The sequence below is a fragment of the Polypterus senegalus genome, chromosome 15 (genome assembly GCF_016835505.1).
Source record: "Polypterus senegalus isolate Bchr_013 chromosome 15, ASM1683550v1, whole genome shotgun sequence".
Lineage (NCBI taxonomy): Eukaryota > Metazoa > Chordata > Cladistia > Polypteriformes > Polypteridae > Polypterus > Polypterus senegalus.
In genome coordinates, this window is record NC_053168.1 from 91,246,320 (window position 1) to 91,265,015 (window position 18,696).

At 37.3% G+C, this 18,696-nt stretch overlaps 1 protein-coding gene across 1 annotated transcript in view; it reads right to left on the reverse strand.

Moving 5' to 3' along the window:
- Positions 1-18,696, reverse strand: part of enpp2 (ectonucleotide pyrophosphatase/phosphodiesterase 2) — a 147,933-nt gene that overhangs the window by 33,468 nt on the left and 95,769 nt on the right. The window contains exons 18-20 of the mRNA XM_039737597.1: positions 17,892-18,058; positions 15,805-15,853; positions 3,531-3,670 (exon numbers count right to left, since the gene is read on the reverse strand). Of these exons, the coding sequence (XP_039593531.1) occupies positions 3,531-3,670; positions 15,805-15,853; positions 17,892-18,058 (356 nt within the window). The remainder of the gene's footprint in view (positions 1-3,530; positions 3,671-15,804; positions 15,854-17,891; positions 18,059-18,696) is intronic.

Genomic DNA, 18,696 nt, shown 5'->3' on the forward strand with positions numbered 1-18,696 from the left:
TCTAGGATCACCAACTTCCTTTTGTGGCCAGGCAAAACCACCTGCATACTCAAAAAGGCTCAGCAAAGATTCTTTCTGATGAGAAAGCTAAAGAGCTTTGGCAGGGAAACCAAAACACTACTGAACATGCACCGTTGCAGTATTTAAAGTATCTTGACCAGGTGTATCACAGTACAGTAACCTGACTTGCCAGGATATCGAACTCCTCCAAAGTATTGCTTGTACAGCTTCTAAAATCATTGCACTTGACCTTCCACAGCTGCATACCATCTACTTGAACAGATGGCTGAGGAGAGCTGAATCCATCATTTCTGACGACAGCCAACCAGGGGCCTCATGTATAAATGGTGCGTATGCACAAAAATGTTGCATAAGTCCGTTTCCATGCTCAAACTGTGATGTATAAAACCTAAACTTGCCGTAAAGCCACACACATTTTCATGGTAGCTCCAACCTTGGCGTACGCAAGTTCTCAGCTCGGTTTTGCAAACTGGCAGCACCCAGCGTCAAAACAGTACTTTTGCTCCAGTGTGGTTTCCCTTTCTTTTCAAATCCACATCCCTGATGCAGCTTTATAAATACACAGAAATTAACACATATTGTTTATTAGTTTAAGGCATCTGATTGTAATTAACCTTTAACAATATAATGGTCCACGGAATGGCCAAACTATTCCAAATACCATAAGTGCTTTAGCGTTGTTACTCTCACTGCACCTTCTTTCAGCTGCACTCGTTAGGGGTTGCCACAGCGGATCATCTTTTTCCATATTACTCTCACTGCACCACTCGGAGCAGCTAATCGGAAAGAGAATTATTGTATACAGCATCAAGCACATGCTGCCTCAGCCATGCTACCTATTGAACTGCTACCATACGGCAAACACTTAAGAGCCTTTCCTGTATGGACCTTGCGGTTCATAAACAGTTTCATCCCAAGAACTATAAACATACTCAATCAGTCCATCAAGTGCTCCTTATAGAACTGTTTGTACTTGTTAGTACAATTACCTCACTGTAAACTTGCTATACAGTTATAACATTGCACAACCTGAGCCACTTTATAAAGCGTGCATTTACATATGATGACAATATCATTTTTAAGATGATATACAGCAAAATATGTTGTTTATTACATTATACAGATAAAATATTAACATCATTTAAACAATCTATATTGTTAATAATTAAACATGTGAGGACACGGTGTCACAGTGGTAGCGACGAGCTGGCGCCCCGATTGTTCCTGCCTCTCACTGTATACTTGCTGGGGTTGGCGCAACACTGGATAGAATAATTAAACATGTACTACGAAGATATTTCAATGTTCCTTAAAAGTTTTGAAGAACCGGCATTCTAAGCTTACAGATGGCTTAACATCTATTACAGAGCTGATTGTGTGGAGATTGCTTACTTGGAGAAAGAAAAGGAAGGACATGAATTTGGGGGTTAGTACGTTTGAAAGAGGCAATACTGTTGCAATAAATTATTTCATTGAAGATCGCGCACGGAGCAGCAAGCATCTTACGGGAGGCAGGAACAATCTGTGGACGAGGCGACAGCTTGTCACTATCACTGCGCCACCGTTCTCCCATGTTTAATAACATGTTTTAATTCACAAAAATGATATCAAGTATACATCTCAGTATTTTAGCAATTCAGAGAGCTGTGATATCACGAATGTAAAGGATTCGGTGTCCAGTCGGAGAAAGAGAAAGCCCGTTTAAGAAGCACGTAGTGATTCACACACATAGAGCACATAGAAAAACAAATACAAAACAAAGCATTTAACGTGCTACTTTAGTTACGATGGGATTTGAGAAACTAGTAAATTAAATGATTTTAAAATGAAGTTTATGATGTTCTACTTTAATGACAAAATAAACTACGTGATTAAAGTGGAAATTTTGACATTAAAGTTCACATTTCAAGCTTTTTTCTTACATTGTCCCTATTTTTTTTTTTCTTTTCTCTATACCCTAATAAGCTTTCATATGACACTCAGACAGTGGTCTATGACTCGCCTTTTTACGGCGACTTTGATATCTGACCGCTTCTTTTTTATTTTGGGCACTGTGCGACTTTGTGAACTTGAGCTTTCGAGTTTCTCCAACACTCGATCACTTCCTTTTGTTACTTATACTACTGTTTAAACCAACAAATAGTAAGTTTTTCATTGTCTCCACTTGGTATTCGCTGAACTTCTTCTATTTTCCCCCGTGCTTTTGCCATTGTCTTTTCACAGAAGGCTGCACTTAAGGGCTATTTATATTGTTTTGCATATTCAAAGAGGCGCTATTCTGGGAGGAGCTGGGGCGGGACAACAGGCGTGTGCATGTGCGTTACTTTTTACACTGACCAGGATTTATGGAGTGGAAGAATGTGGAAGTTGGCTTTGGCACAGATTTATGCATCTGGATTTTTTTTGTGCATACGAACATTTCCGCTTTTGTCCGTACACCATGTTATAGTGTGAATTCTACGCATGGCGTTATGCATGAGGCCCCATATCATTATCCACTTTCACTTCTGTCTTCTGGGAAATGTTAAAGCCTCACCACTCGCACGACCTGCTTCAGGAACTGCTTCTCCCCCACAGGCCATTAGGTCACTGAACTCTCAACAACCAGATCCTGCCTGCTCTACACTGTTTATGTACCCACCTGCTGGTTTATGTGTAACTATCTGTGCTACCAATATAAGATGAGTTAAAATCAAAGTGCACAATGCACTTGTCTCTTTTATATGACATTTGGTATGGGATTCATAAGAGCAGTATTAATGCTAATGCAATGTATTACAAAAAATTTTGTGATGCACCATATTTTGGAATGACAGAGACATAGCAACTGGAAAGACACTCAGACACATACTTCTCCGGTTATTAAGGCCGACTGTACATTTTTTATTGCTTATCTTATTTAGTGTATTTATGCTGTTTATTCATTTATCTTCTGCTACTCTTATTTACTGTATACATCACCGTAACTGTGGCACAAGAATTTGACAACGCTGTTGCTGCTTAGGCAACAAAACATCTCTATTATCTAATCTATTCCACTCTGCTCCACTATGTTTTCTTCAGTAATGCATGATACACACTAATATGAATTTAACATCTAAGAAAGACAACAAGAACAACTTCATTAAAAATTTGTTGCTTGCGTGAATGTGTAATTTTTATTGTAAGCAAGAATTTAATTCAAGCTTTAATCGGTAACCTAGCTTTGCCCTGTGGTCAAGGACAATGAAAGTCATTGCCTTCCTTGTACTGTATGGCTTCATGCGTGAAATAAAGGCACTCCTTCCATTCGGAGAATGGTCGTTGAATTTATCTTTGACATAAAATGTTGAAATTGAATCTACCATTATTACTTGCAGATGCTCACAATAGTAAAAAAATTATTACTTATGACTCAGTTTTATGTTAGCCCTTGAAACATTCACAAAATGTAATACAAAGTATTTGTTTTAAATGTATAACAGTCATTTCCAGAATTACACCCCCCCCAAGTTTTTGTAATCAATTACCTGTTTATTAATAGTATATGAAGTCCACAGTGGCATCGATAAAGAGTCACTATATCCACTTACAAAATCATTGTGATGCAAAATACTGTATTTCATGCGGAACATAACTGCAGGGCGGCCATAGAGCAGATGTTTACCATCTAAAAAAATTTAAATAGAAAGATAAATTAATATGTTAGAAATGCATAAGCTACAGGGGTTCTAATAGAGAGGCACTGCCATGATTTCAGTCTACATAAAATACTTTCAAACATTTACAACAATTGAAAGTTATGTTTTAAACTAATAAACTGAAAAAAAAACTTAGAAAAAACAGAATCTTAACTTTTGAAACAATGCTTCATACCCATCCTTCAAATCTACTATGTTTTTGATAAAACTGGTATGCCTACCCTGCAATTAAATTTTTGAAAAATATTTAAACAATATTTTTATGCCTTTCAAGACCAAGATCAGGATTTTGAAGCTAAGGTTGTTTTTTCACAACAATACAGTACAGTTATTTGTCCTAGACACTTGTCTTTAACCTCAGCCTGTATTTAAAAAAAAAACACAAACCAAACAGAAAATCCTTCTATTCATAAAATTTGCTTACTTTCAAAATAGAAAAGCGCAACAAAACATTGCTTCTGTGTTTTGGAGGTACAGTACAATTAACCATCAGTCTTCAGTAAACATCAGGCACAACATGTTACTGTACTACAGGGAGGGCCAGATCTAATTATGCAGATCCAGATCGTCTGGATGACTTTGATTTATGCAGGGACCATTCCAGTTCGGCACGAACACCATTCCAGTTCGTCAAATAGAACACGTCTTGATGATCCGAGATTTTTCAGGTGATTTTCTAAGTAATAAACTTAAGTTATAGCGTAATGAAAATTGCGTAATTAGATCTGGAGAACCCTATACTATGCTGTATGGTATGCTATAAGCATAACAGTACAACTCTCCTTTGTACTAGTGTATAGTGCTCTTTCCCAGCACCACAGTGTCAGTTACATACCTGCAGTTTTAATAAAGTTTCTTAGCTTTTTAATTCATCAAAATGAATCTATTATACATTGTTATGGTCAATAAGCGTAACCAAGTGATGTTGGAATTGTTGCCAAAAATTGAAATTATTAAACATGTACGAAATAGTGAGTAGTAAGAACAACAATGACTTCTATAAAGCCTGATGTCGACAAAATTGAAAAATGTGTTGAAAATAGAAACTACTAACAGAAATGTTATTCTGTATTAATGTTAATGTTCTTCCATATCAATTTTCTTTTTAAATTTTGTTATTATATTGTGACATGCAGGCAGCTTTTGATGAGCTGTGTAAGAGCAGAAAGTGTGTAATAAATGCTGTAAGTGAATGGACTGGGTGAAGGGCTTCTGTTCTGTAAAGGGCAGACATACCTCTTAGGAGATGAGTGACAGGAGAAGTTAGGAGAAAAAGGAAGGTGTGGCAGAAGGAAATTTTGAGTAGGGAGTTAGGAGTCAATAAGCAGTGTTTGTGGTGTAGAGAAAAAAAAGAATGTAACTGGCAGGGAAGGTCTTCTTTCATTGTTTTGGAGGTGTACTCCGTTACCCCAATAAAAGTCTCCAAGTAAAACAGTTGTATTTGGGAAGGTGCAAGTGATGCAGATCACAATAGCTTGCTGATTCCAGAAGATCGCTTGAAACTGGAGATGGCCTTGTGGTCCACGCATTCATCTACTTCTCCCGAGCCGGAAGCATCGGCTGTAATGGGGGTTGTTACTTCACCCGCGGAGCATAAAAGCCGAAAAGATTTGTCCAAACTGAAGGAAATGATCGCAATATTGGCCACGGCCATAAGCAAGCTCAAGAAAGACATTCAGAAAAATATGAAGAAGGAAATAAATGGCTTGCTCAAGACAAATAAGACAAACGAGAAGCTGTGGCTGGAGCTGCAAGAGATGCAGCAGGAACATAAAGACTTGGAAAAACGTATATATAATCGTTTTGATGAAGTCTTTAAAGATATGCTGAGAAAAATTGAGGAACACATTCAGGAAAATGTGTCTAAACAGAAAACTTGCCGATCAGCTGGAAGACGTTAAGCAGACATTCACGGCTCGAACTGAAACGGAAGTACATTTGGCAACTAAGGCCTTGTTCACACGGGCGTTAAGTTTTTGGAACTTGCTCTGAACGTCCTAGACGTTTATGTTGCATTTTGTGGTGGCGATCGATTGACTTCTACACCGGCGTTCGTTTGTCTCTGTCTAACGCCAGCCTGCAACCCAAATTGTAGTTTGTGTGTTAACCTGTGGAGGCAGTGTCGGGAACTGGATATGAAAGCCCTTGTCGTTTTATTTGAGGTGCCTCCTTTCAATATGGACCATTTTGCTATGTTAGATATTAATCTTCTTGTTTTAAAAATACTCATAATACGGCGACGTAGGGAGAGAAAAAATCGCCGCCGCTACTGGGTTCATCCTCTGACTGCACAACGTCGGGTTAAAGCAGTGCTTCTCAATTATTTTCTGTCATGCCCCCCCTAGGAAGAAGAAAACATCTTAGCCCAGCGACTATAAATAGTATCATTTGTCTATAAAATTGTTATAAGTACACCTTTGCATAACACTGTATCCTTATTAACGTATAAGAGAAAAAAAAAGAAAGAAATATGGACCAATTTACAACAAAGAATAGCTTTATTAAATGTAACAGAAAAGATTTAAAGTGCATTCTAAATTCAAAAAATTTAAAAGAAAAATAAAAAAGCATGTTCCCCGAGGTCAAACGCGACCTCCTTGACGGAGCCACGGGGGCGCGCCACACTATTTGAGAAACACTGGGTTTTTGAGGAAGTTTTTTTGTGCTTTATGAAGAAATGCGAAAATTTCCGCACAAGTTTTTTAACTACTGTCGGATGTCGTTTTCCACTTTTGATTGTCTGCTGCAGCTGGTGCAATGCCACATTGCACGCCGATCAACCAATATGCGACTTGGTGTTAGCCCCGAAGAGAGACTACTTGTCACTTTGAGGTAAGGAAACAGCAGTCGAAAGTGTGCGCTTACACGGTGTTATGCACTGAAATGCCCCCACCCGCCATGGATTGCCCCCTACATAATCGTTATCAAATATTATATTAGAACATAAATTAATAGGTTCATGGTTTACAAATTACACGAGTCAATAAAATAAAATAAGCAATATGAAAATATATATGTTGTATATGAAAACATAAAAATATTAATATTTTTTCATATACAACATGTAAACTTATATATATCCGGTCCTCCGAAGCGTAAAATAAATGCGCAGAAAACGAACTAGAAGCGGTTTCCTTGCGTTCGTTGGGTTTTAAACGCCAAGAAAAAGCTGCATGCAACGTTTTTTTGATGCCGTATAAACACGCTGCCGGACAAACGCACGTCACCAAAGCCCGTGTGAACACTCTCATTGACTCCTACGTGTAGAAAACACTCAGCGCTTGATCCGCGCTCACCGGACGCTACGAACGAAAAAAAAACGCTCGATTTTAATGCCCGTGTGAACAAGGCCTAACGCAGATGGAAAAGCTACAGCTGCAAATTCCAAATGCAAAAAACTCGGAGACAGACTTGCGGCTCTGGAAGATGGATGCAGAAGGAATAATATTAGAATCGAAGGTCTACCTGAGAATCATGAAAGTCCAAACCCAGTGAAATTTGCAGCTGAACTATTCTCAAAAATAATTGGAGAGGACTTTAAAATCAGATACCGAGTTAGTGGCAGCTTATCGCATATGTGGATCAAATACCTCTAAACCTAGGATTTTATGCTTAAATTGTAATATCTCAAAGCAGACAATTAATGTAATGGCATGTCTCAGACACAAACAATAGATTATATTTGAAAATAACCACATTCATAGTTTCCCTGATTTCTCAACAGCTGCTAAACATACAGCTTTTTACAACATTAAACAGCGGTTACGGAAAGCCGATATCAGATACAGCCTCTTGTATCCTGCCAAACTGAAAAGTGGATATTCAAGAATAATATCACATCATCTCATCCACGGAAGAAGCAGAAAAGGAATTAAGAAAGCTGATCCCGATGCTTTTTTGAAATACTATAGTGAATCGCATCCTGTCAAGAAGAAGATATTACCTGCTGTCTGATCTGCTTGAAGTGGTAAGGATACTATAATTATACCTCCTTTTCTCAGCCACGTTGTTGATATGTTTTAATTACAATTACACGCGTATGTGTTTAAGAAATTAAAGTAGTTATTTCTTTTTTTTTCTTTCTTCTTTTAACTATTCTAAAGGAGACTGTTTAACATCATACCCTTGGTTTATTGTTAGTTATTATTGCATTAGGGTTTACTATGCTTATCCAGGGTCACTTTGTAACACCAATCCCTGGGTTTACTGTGTTAATATTTCAGGACTGTTGAAGATTTTGTTTTATGCTTATAGTATTTAGACTTTAACGGTAATAGATATCTCTACTTTTTAATCCTTAAATGTCACTGCTGGGGGGCTTGTTTTTTTTTTTGGACGTGCTCTGTCTCTAGGCATGTCAGAGGACTGGGACTTTGTAAAGTGGGGGACAGAAAGAGAGCCAGCTATATCTAAATCTATCCTTTTAATCCTTATAATTAAAACTTTCAATGTAACCATAGGCTGCATGGCAATAACTCAAGGGAAAATTGGAAATTAAGGTTAAAGCTGTCTCACTTTAAAAATTCAGAATCAATGTCTCCATGATGGGACAGTTAACTTTGTGAGCTGGAATGTTAAAGGCCTGAATCACAAATTAAAGAGAAAGAAACTATTCTCTCACCTAACAGGTCTAAACGCTAAAATAGTATTTTTACAGGAGACCCATTTATTAAGCAAAGATAAGTTCCGGCTGCAAAAAGACTGGACAGGCCAAATGTTCCATTCCAGCTTTATAAAGAAAACTAGAGGTGTGGGAATTCTTATACATAGAACAATCAATGAGACTGTAGCATCAGATGTAGAATCTGATCCTGAAGGGAGATTTGTGATTGTCATGGGCAACTTATTTAACTGTGAAGTGATTTTGGTAAATATTTATGCAATCAATGTCGATGATAGGGAATTCATGCAAAATGTATTTGCATCTATTCCTAATGTGAACACTCATAAAATGGGGATTTTAATTGTATTTCAATCCACTCTTAGATAGGTCTCCTATCACAGAGGGGAAGACATCTAACACTGCAAAGACAATTATACAGTTTTTAACTGACCACAACTTATCAGACCCCTGGAGGTTTCTAAACACAAACTCAAGAACATACTCCTTCTACTCACCAGTGCATCATTGCTACTCAAGAATTGATTATTTCTTTATAGATAATGTCTTGCCTGCGATTAAATCTTGCAAGTATGATGCTATTGTTCTTTCTGACCATACTCCTCTGATCTTGGAGCTGAAATCATTATGCACATACTCATCTCACAGATGGTGTCTTAACCCACTTCTGTTAGCAGATGAGAACTGTACAGAATTTATATCAAAACAAATCAGTTTCTTCCTAGAGACAAATACATCCTCAGAGGTCTCTGCAGGAAAACTCTGGGAAACTCTAAAGGCCTTCTTAAGAGGACAGATTATTTCATATTTTTCCCACATAAATAAATTAGAAACCAAGTTGGTATCAGAGCTAACCAGAAAAATTAGTAGAACAGACCAAGAACATGCCAGGTGTCCAAGCGAGGCTCTTCATAGGAAAAGACAGGCTCTGCATTCAAAGCTCAACCTCTTAACAACCAAAGAAACTTAACTCATTTTTACATCAAGACGTCATTACTATGAACATGGAGAGAAAGCTAATAAGCTCTTAACTCAACAAATCTACAAGCAAGAAGTTTGCAATACAATCCCAGCAATCACCAACACGAACAGAGATAAAATCATTGACCATAAAAATATAATGCACACATTTAGAGACTACTATAAATCCTTATATTCTACTGAGTTTAAAGAAGACAACACACAATCTAATGCATTTCTGGATACATCACAGATACCACAAATAGATAGTTTTATTGTAGAGGAATTGCAGAATTACTAGATGCTATAAAGTCACTTCAGAGCGGGAAAGCAACAGGCCCTGATGGCTACCATGTCAAGTTTTATAAGAAATTCTCCACTCAGCTAACTCCTCTCTTATTAGCAACATTTACAGAAGCTAGACACAATAAAATTCTACCTCAAAGTTTTCGCCAAACATTAATCACCATCTTTACTAAACAAAATAAGGACTTATTACAATGTGCATCATACAGACCAATTTCACTTCTGAATAATGATGTTAAGATACTCTCCAAAGTCCTAGCTAGAAGGATGGAGAAAGTGCTGCCTTCGGTAATATCACAAGATCAAACTGGATTTATTAAAGGCCGACACTTAGCTTCCAATCTCCGACACCTGTTTAATGTAATATATTTACCTGCAAAGTCAAACACCCTGGAGATATTATCGTTGGATGCAGAAAAAACATTTTCACTACATTAGAGAAATTTGGGTTTGGCCCGAACATTTGTGCATGGTTCAAACTACTGTATACCAATCCAGAAGCTTCAGTTTGTATTAACAACATTTGCTCAGACTGCTTTAAACTAGAACGTGGTATCAGACAAGGATGCCCCTTGTCACCACTGCTATTTGCAATCGACATTGAACCACTGGCAGTTCACTTTCGAAATGCTTATCAGATAAAGGGGATTATCAGAGAAGGACTTGAACAGAAAAGTTCTCTATATGCAGATGATATGGTTTTGTATATATCAGACCCACAAAATAATGTGCCTACAGTCTTAACAGCACTTTTAGAATTTCAAAAGATCTCTGGTCTCAGAATTAATTTGAATAAATTGTGCTCTTTCCAGTGAATTCTCAAGCACACAATATTAGATTCGACACCTTCACTTTTATTATTGCACATCAGTTTAAATACCTAGGGGTAAATATCACAAGTAAACAAAGCTCTTTATCAACAAAATTTCACCGTCTGTATGGAAAAAATTAAGCAAGACTTACATAGATATTCAACCCTCCATCTCACTCTAGCTGGAATAATTAATGTTGTTAAGATGTATATCCTTCTTAAGCTTCTTTTTATTTCTCAACATTCCAATATACATCAATAAATCATTCTTTACAGCAATTAGATTCAATCATAACCCCATTTATTTGGAACTTAAAACATCCACGTATCCAAAGATCGATCCTACAAAGATTTATGACAGAAGGTGGCACGGCTCTACCTAACTTTTAGTTTTATTGCTGAGCAGTGAATATACAAGCTATAAAAACGTGGACACAAATACATGAACATAAACAGGCTTGGTCCGCAACAGAAATAAAATCCTGCAGTGCAGGATATGGAACCAATGTAGAAAGCATTTTAAGATGGAGAATCCTTTATCTGTGGCATCTCTGCATGAGAGCCACCTTTTTCAATCCTTGCAAAAATATGCACTTTTTAATATCTGGAAAGCATTTGGGATTAAATTGCTTAGAGATCTTTTTATAGACAACATCTTTGCATCCTATGAACAATTGCATTCGAAATTTTATTTTCCAGCAACACATTTCTTTCACTATCTTCAAATTAGAAACTTTGTCAAAGAGAACCTACCCAATTTTACCCATCTCCCACTTTCCTCTATGCTGGAAAAAATTGCTCAGTTTGGAGGACTCAGACAGCATTTCTGCAATATATAAAAATATTTTATTGTCCCTACCTTTCAAAGATCCAAGAGGACAATGGGAAAAGGATCTCTCACTCAACATACCGGAAAAGGAGTGGAAGGTAGCAATGTAGAGAATTTATTCCAGCTCCAAATGTGTAAAGCATACAACTATTCAACTGAAAATTATATATCGAGCACATCCGTCTTGCTTGAAATTGTCCAAAATGTGTCCAGGGCAAGATCCAACCTGCGAACGCTGCAATCAAGCTCCAGCCTCACTGGGTCACATGTTTTGGGCCTGCACCAAATTAACATCATTCTGGAAAAAAAAATGTATGTGCCTTTCAGACAGCCTTGGTGTCACAATCTCTTCTAACCCATTAACAGCCGTGTTTGGTGTTCTTCCGGATGGGCTTAAAGCGGAGAAGGACAAACAAAGTGTGATTGCCTTCACTACACTATTGGCACACAGACTTATTTTGCTAAACTGGAAGAATCCTAACTCTCCTGTTTTAAGTTAGTGGGTAACTGATGTTTTATATTATTTGAAATTGAGAAAAATCACATTCTCACTTAGAGGACCTGTGCAGAACTTTTTCAAAACCAGGCAGGATCTAATTAATAATATTTTAGAATAAGCTCTTAAAGCACTGAGGAAGTAGATTCTCTCCTCATTTTGTTTTCTTCTCCATTTATCTCTATCTGCCTATTAAACTCATAGATTTATTTATTTTTACTATTTTTAAGTTTTATTCCGATGGCCAGGCTCTCTTTCTCAGGGGTGGGGGTTGATTTGTTTTCAATCCTATTTTTTGTAAAAATTGATCTATTTGTATGGAATGATTACAATAAAATTTTAAAAAAACACACACACAAAAGTTGTATTTGTTTATTATGCTGGTCTTTATAATATTATATGAATTCATTTTGTTAATACTATATTATATTTTGTTAATATGTTTTTGTAAATAAATACGATTATTCACTAAACTAATTGACTGTATATCATTTTTAAAGTATCTGCCTTTTCTCTTATCCATCACTGCCTCTGTCCCAACCCATGATGGATAATCGAGGTTTTACTGTGTATTTACGGCAACAAAATAAACATGAAAATAACTTTACCTAAGATTTTTGGCATCATCCGAGGTACCTCAAAGGGAATATGACTAATGAGCCATTGGCATTGGCTGTGAGGAAATTCATGGGGCCTTTAGCTTTAGTACTACGAAAGTTGACAGTGTTGGAGAATTCAAGAGTTTGGCGACACTGTTGTGTGCAACACCCTTTTAAAAAGTAGAAAAGCAAATTGGCAACATATGAATTCGTGGTATCAGAACTTGGACTTTTTGTTGGTGATGAAATTTGATCAGATTATGATGAAAAATGTAATCCTGGAGATCACATTGTAGGAGATGTTACAGCAGGTGGCAATACAATTTAGCAAGATTAGCAAGGCTGAAAATTTGATTATTGAATGAGGGGAATGTGAGAAGTAAACCTGCTGAACCATTTGCAATAAGAGACTGAATGAGATTTCAAAAACATCAGTTGTTAATGGCAAGTGTGAAGCGATGAAGTACATCTGACTGAAAACTGAGGACGCTTATGGCTGAAAAAGGAAAAAAAAAAAAGACTGCCGAGAAACAGACAGCCACTGTGGTGGAAGGCTAATATAATAATATAAAAATATTAAAAACAGCATTGAAATACATACAATCCAGAATACTTAACTTACATTTGAGTATTTTAAGATGAGTATTCATATCTTCATTTTTGGCTAGTTTGACATGCGTAGAAGATAAAGAAAGAAGCAAGCACAACTGGACTACTGTCAGAAATGTCAAAGGTCCTAGAATCGAATGGTTGATAGACTAGTGCAACATGACTGTTGTTAGGGAGAATTTCTTAAGATTGGGAAAAAAGGTGGGTTCATTTACTTATACAAAGTAAAGGGTGAACTATTGGAGCATGAAAGATCAAGCTTTTGGAGAAAATAATTTAAAAAAATCAGGGACTAAATTAAAATGAGCAAAATGCTATTTAATGCCTGGAAAGAAACACTGAGATCTTTGTTGTCAAGCAAAACACAACAAAAACGATTTGAGTGTAATTGTTTATAAAAAGTGTACGAATAAGGAGCAGAATGCTGATGTAGGACAATGTTAATTTAGATAACAGCAATGAAATTTATTTGGATAAAAGCAAAGGAATTCTGTTACTCAGGCAACAAGCTGAGTGCAAATGAAAGCACAGCAGTGACAGGGAAGATGAGAGGTTCATGGAAGAAACTCCAAGAGTTCTTTATTTTCACTTCAAAAATAGTCTCTCTGGCATTGAAAGAAAAGGTTTGTGAAAGCTGTCAGAGCAGCATTATACTCTGTGAGAAAGTGATATGTGACAGATGAAAGAAAAACATGAAGCAAAGCTGAGACACCAACGATCAGCAGTATGGCTGCAGTGTCATCTGAAAAGGAAGATGAATGCTAAGTTAAAAGAAAGACTTGGTGTGGAGGCAGTAGATGGCATACTGTGGGGTTAAAACAGATTAAGGCTGTTTGAACACTTGGAGTACTACAAAGAGTAAAAAGTGAAACCACAATGGAAACAGAGACAATGTAATTAAGAAGGAAATTGCCAATGTCATGGTTGGAGGCAGTGTCTTATGATCCTCCCAAAGAATGTCCATGGTCCATTGAACAGCAGCTAGATGGAAGAACTGGGAGAAGAGAGTATCGGCAGGGCACTACCTTCCCCGGTACACTAGAAGGCAGCCCTCCTGGGCGCTGTGTCACTATGGATTCCTGCAGAGCACATGGGGAGCTGGAGTGTGGCACAGCCCTGATGGGTTCCATGGGGGCCGCCAGGGTGAGCCGCTATAGGGGGCATTCATCACACCTTGGGGTGATTCTTCGACTGATTAATGAGCCACCTGGATCATTCCCAGGGTCTGCTTAACCCTTAAACTGCCACATACTTGGGGGTTAATGACCCCTGTACGCCAAATATGTTTTAGCTGCACTTTTTAAGTAAACATCACATTTCACAAAGAAATATGAAATTTTAATGGAACACGCATTTTTTTTTCATGCAAAGAGCATCACAATTACTGCAACACTGATCATTTTTCACACTGCACATGAACTGTAAAAACTATAAAAAAAAAAAAAAAAAAAAAAACTACTGCAACAATGTTTTATATGTTCAAAGTGCAACTGACACCATTGCTAAATCCCAGAGACAGTGGTGCTGCAGTTTTACCGGGGCCAGCAGTGCTCATGAGCTGGCTGCTCAACAAATATACGGCACTGACTGATCAGCTCCGGCGTGCTGGCAAATTGCTCTGTGAAGCAAATATTGCTGGTTGCGGGGTTCAATAAATGTACATCGGTGAATATATTCGCCCTCTGCATGCTGGCAAATTGCACTGAGACACGACTATAGCCGGTTGCAGCATTCAATGAATATACATTGCCGAATATACTTGGGTCCGGCGTGCTTGCATATTGCACTGAAAAACAACTTTAGCCAGTTGCGGAGTTCAATGAATGTACGTTGCCATATATACCCAGCTTCAGCGTGCTTCCAAATTTCACTGGAAACCAACTCTAGCCGGTTGCAGCGTTCAATAAATGTACTTTTCCAAATATACTTGGCTCCGGCGTGCTGGCTAATTGCACTGGGAACCGATTATAGCCGGTTCTGGCAGTTTAAGGGTTAAAATTAACTGCCTTGCTCCACTCAGGGAGCCAGAGTTGGGAGGAAGAAGGACGAAGCTTGCCATGAGGAGAAGTGGAGGCAGATGACAAAGAGAGAAAGAAGGACTGTATTTGGTGCTTATGTACTATACTGTTATAGGGAGCAAGGGAGAACAACTCCACATGTGAAAATAAACGTGTTGTGCTGAACTCGTGTCTCTGCCTGTCAGGGTTGGGGTAGCTGGAGCAGCTCTGGTTTTCACACATCACAGGGCTGAGTGAAAAGATCTCTACCCAACTATGTTAAGCCATTCAGATAGATAAAGCTATGAAAAGCTCGAAATAAAATGTTGTGATTATTTTAGTAGAAGTATCAAAATTAATTAAGATGCATTTTATTACCAGGAATTAATTGACATAGACAAACACTTGCATGTAAAAACACAAAAGAGGATTATCTTAAACCTCGAACATGGATGATGAAGGGCAGCAGGGCATAAAAAAAATATAAAAGCACAAACTGGCCCAAATCAGCAATCTTTTGGTCTGACCTTTAAATTTGAAGCAGGTTTTAAAAAGACATTTTCAAGATCAAGCATAATATATAATGCAGATAGCGTCTTGGCTGAAAGTACAGGTTTTCTTCATTATTGGCAGCTTTCTAATGCTTGCATGTAAGCAGATGCAAAATATTTGTTTTGTGTACTTTTTCATACTTCACAGAAATATAACTGAAAACCACTGATCTTAAAACTCTAAAAATCTAAATGAAATTGGAGAAAAGTGATTGTAATAGAGTAAAACTATTACTGTGGTTAAAAGTGGGAAACAAAGCTTATCAAATTAATATTTGGCAATATGTTAAAAAGATAGATAATGATCTAGCAATTGACTCTTACCATCTAAACCTTTATTGATCAAACGTTGGTTCAGTTCTTCACCTTTATTCTAAATGAAGAAGATATACAACTTTAATATAAAAATCATTAAAAAAATAAAAACAAAAAAACCCACCACAGACAGAGGTCTAGTAGCCTAGGGCCTCATGTATAAACGGTGCGTACGCACAGAAATGTTGTATAAGAACTTTTCCACGTTCAAATCATTATGTATAAAACCTACACTTGGCGTAAAGGCACGCACTTTTCCACGGTACCTCATACCCTGTCGTACACAAGTTCTCCGCTCGGTTTTGCAGACTGGCGGTACCCAGCGTCAAAGCAGTGCTACTGTTCCTGTGTGGTTACACCTTATTTTCCTGACGCGGCTTTATAAATACACTGAAACTAACCGCATATTATTAGTGTAATGCATCCGATTGTAATTAACTTGTAACAATATAATGGTCCAGGGAATAGCCATAGTATTCCAAATACCATAACTGCTTTAGCGTTGTTACTCTCACTGCACCACCTTCTTCTTTCAGCTGCTCCCGTTAGGAGCTGCCACAGCAGATCATCTTTTTCCATATTACTCTCACTGCACCACTTGGAGTATTTATATCACTGTATCTGAGTGGGGAATCACAGCAGCAGCTGATCGGAAAGAGAATTATCGGTATACAGTATCAAACACATGCTGTCTCAGCCACGGCAAAACGTTTCAATAATTAATAATTAAACATGTACTATGAAGATATTTTAATGTTCCTTAAACGTTTTGAAGAATCAGCGGTCTAAGCATAGAGATGGCTTAACGCCTATTACAGAGCTGACTGTGTGGCGATTGGTTACTTGGAGAAAGAAAAGCAAGGACTGCAGGGGCGGCCACGCCAATATATATTGAACATAAAACAAAGAGAAAATAACAGAGCTAAAAATGCAGTGGCAAATTTCGACAAAAATTTAAACGCTTGTGTCATGAGCACGAGGCAGCTATGCTGTCTCCATATTGATATTAGTGGGCGAAGGGGCCACCGATTCTTTCTCTGCCCAGGGCCGCCCATGAGTAAGGCTGCAATAAATTACTTCATCGAAGGTCGCACACAATCACTGTGCCGTTAAACCCATGTTTAATAACGTGCTTTAACTCCTATCATAAAAATTATATCATGTATACATCTCAGTATTTTAGTTATTCAGAGAGCTGTAATATCACAATTGTAATGGATTCTGTGTCCAGTCGGAGGAAGAGAGCCAGTTTACGAAGCAAGTAGTGATTCACACACAGAGCACATAGAAGATCACATAAAAAACAAAGCATTTAACGTGTTACTTTAATTATGATGTGATTTGAGAAACTGGTCAATTAAACGATTTTAAGATGAAGTTTATGATGTTCTACTTTAATGACAAAATAAACTACATGATTAAAGTGGAAATTTCGAGATTGAAGTTGACATTTCCTGCTTTTTCCCCCACTGTGTGCCTTTTTTTTCTTTGTATCCTAATAAGCTTTCATATGACACTCAGACAGTTGACTACAACTCGCCTTTTCACGGCGACTTCGATATCTGACAAGTTCTTTTTTATTTCCGGCACTGTGCAACTTTGTGAACGTGAGCTTTCAAGTTTCTCCAACACGCTATGTCACTCAATCAACTTCCTTTTGTTGATTATACCACAGCTTAAATAAAAAAAGTAGTATGTTTTCCCTTTGCCTCCACTTGGTATTCGCTGAAATTCATATATTTTCCCCCATGCTTTTCCCATTGTCTTTTCACAGAAGGCTGAGCTTAAGGGCGATTTATATTGATTTGCATATTCAAAGAGGCGTAATTCTGGGAGGAGTTGGGGTGGGAAAGAAGGCGCGTGCACGTGCGTTAGTTTTCCCACTGATCAGGATTTATGTAGTGGAAGAACGCTGAAGTTGGGGTACGCTCAGATTCCTGCATCTGGATTTTTCTGTGCGTAAGCACATTTCGGCTTTTGTGGTTACGTCATGTTATAGTGTGAATTCTACGCACGCCGTTATACATGAGGCCCTTGGTGTTTTAGAGAATGATAAAGCAAGAAGTGGTTAATTAGATATAATTTTCTCCTCCTACCTTTTCATCACAAGAACACCCTAAATCAGACTGTATGAAGACTGAAGAAGGATGTGATGGCTTGGATACTTCTTCAGGAATTGTTGGCTTAAAAAAGGTATTTTTCAATAAGTGGTTCAAACTCCCATGAGTGCCATTGTTAGGAGCAGGGGTTATTCCCAGAAGATCTTAAGAGAAAAAAAACACATACGAATTAAAGATGGTGTATCCATAAATGTATGGTGCACATCTCAGTGTCAGACTGTCTCACATGCCTTCCGCCCTGCTTTACAGACTCTTATAAAAGGTAACTCACCAATCCTGTTACTTTAAACCCAACAGCTGAATGTTTCACATTCATACACACACACATATTATATATATATATATATATATTTTTATTATATATATAGGTCCACATCTAAATTATGCAACCTGAATATCACCTGAAAAATCCCGGACCATCGAGAAGTGTGTGTATATATATATATATATATATATATATATATATATATATATATATATATATATATATAGTATACCTAAATGAAAAACATCTCAAAATGCTTATTAATCCATACCATGAGAAAAACATCCATTAAACTACTAAATATTTTTCACACTTATAAACTAAATTCTTAACTGAACTAATAATGTTTCAGATAAAAGGCATTTATTAAAACACACACAAACACCACATTATTACATCATATTTTTATCTTTGAATAAATTAACTCAATACTCAAAATGGGTTACTAATACAATAAGCTCAATTACTTCTGTTCTCATTTGTTCCTGAATTTCTTTGGATCTTGGCATGATGTCT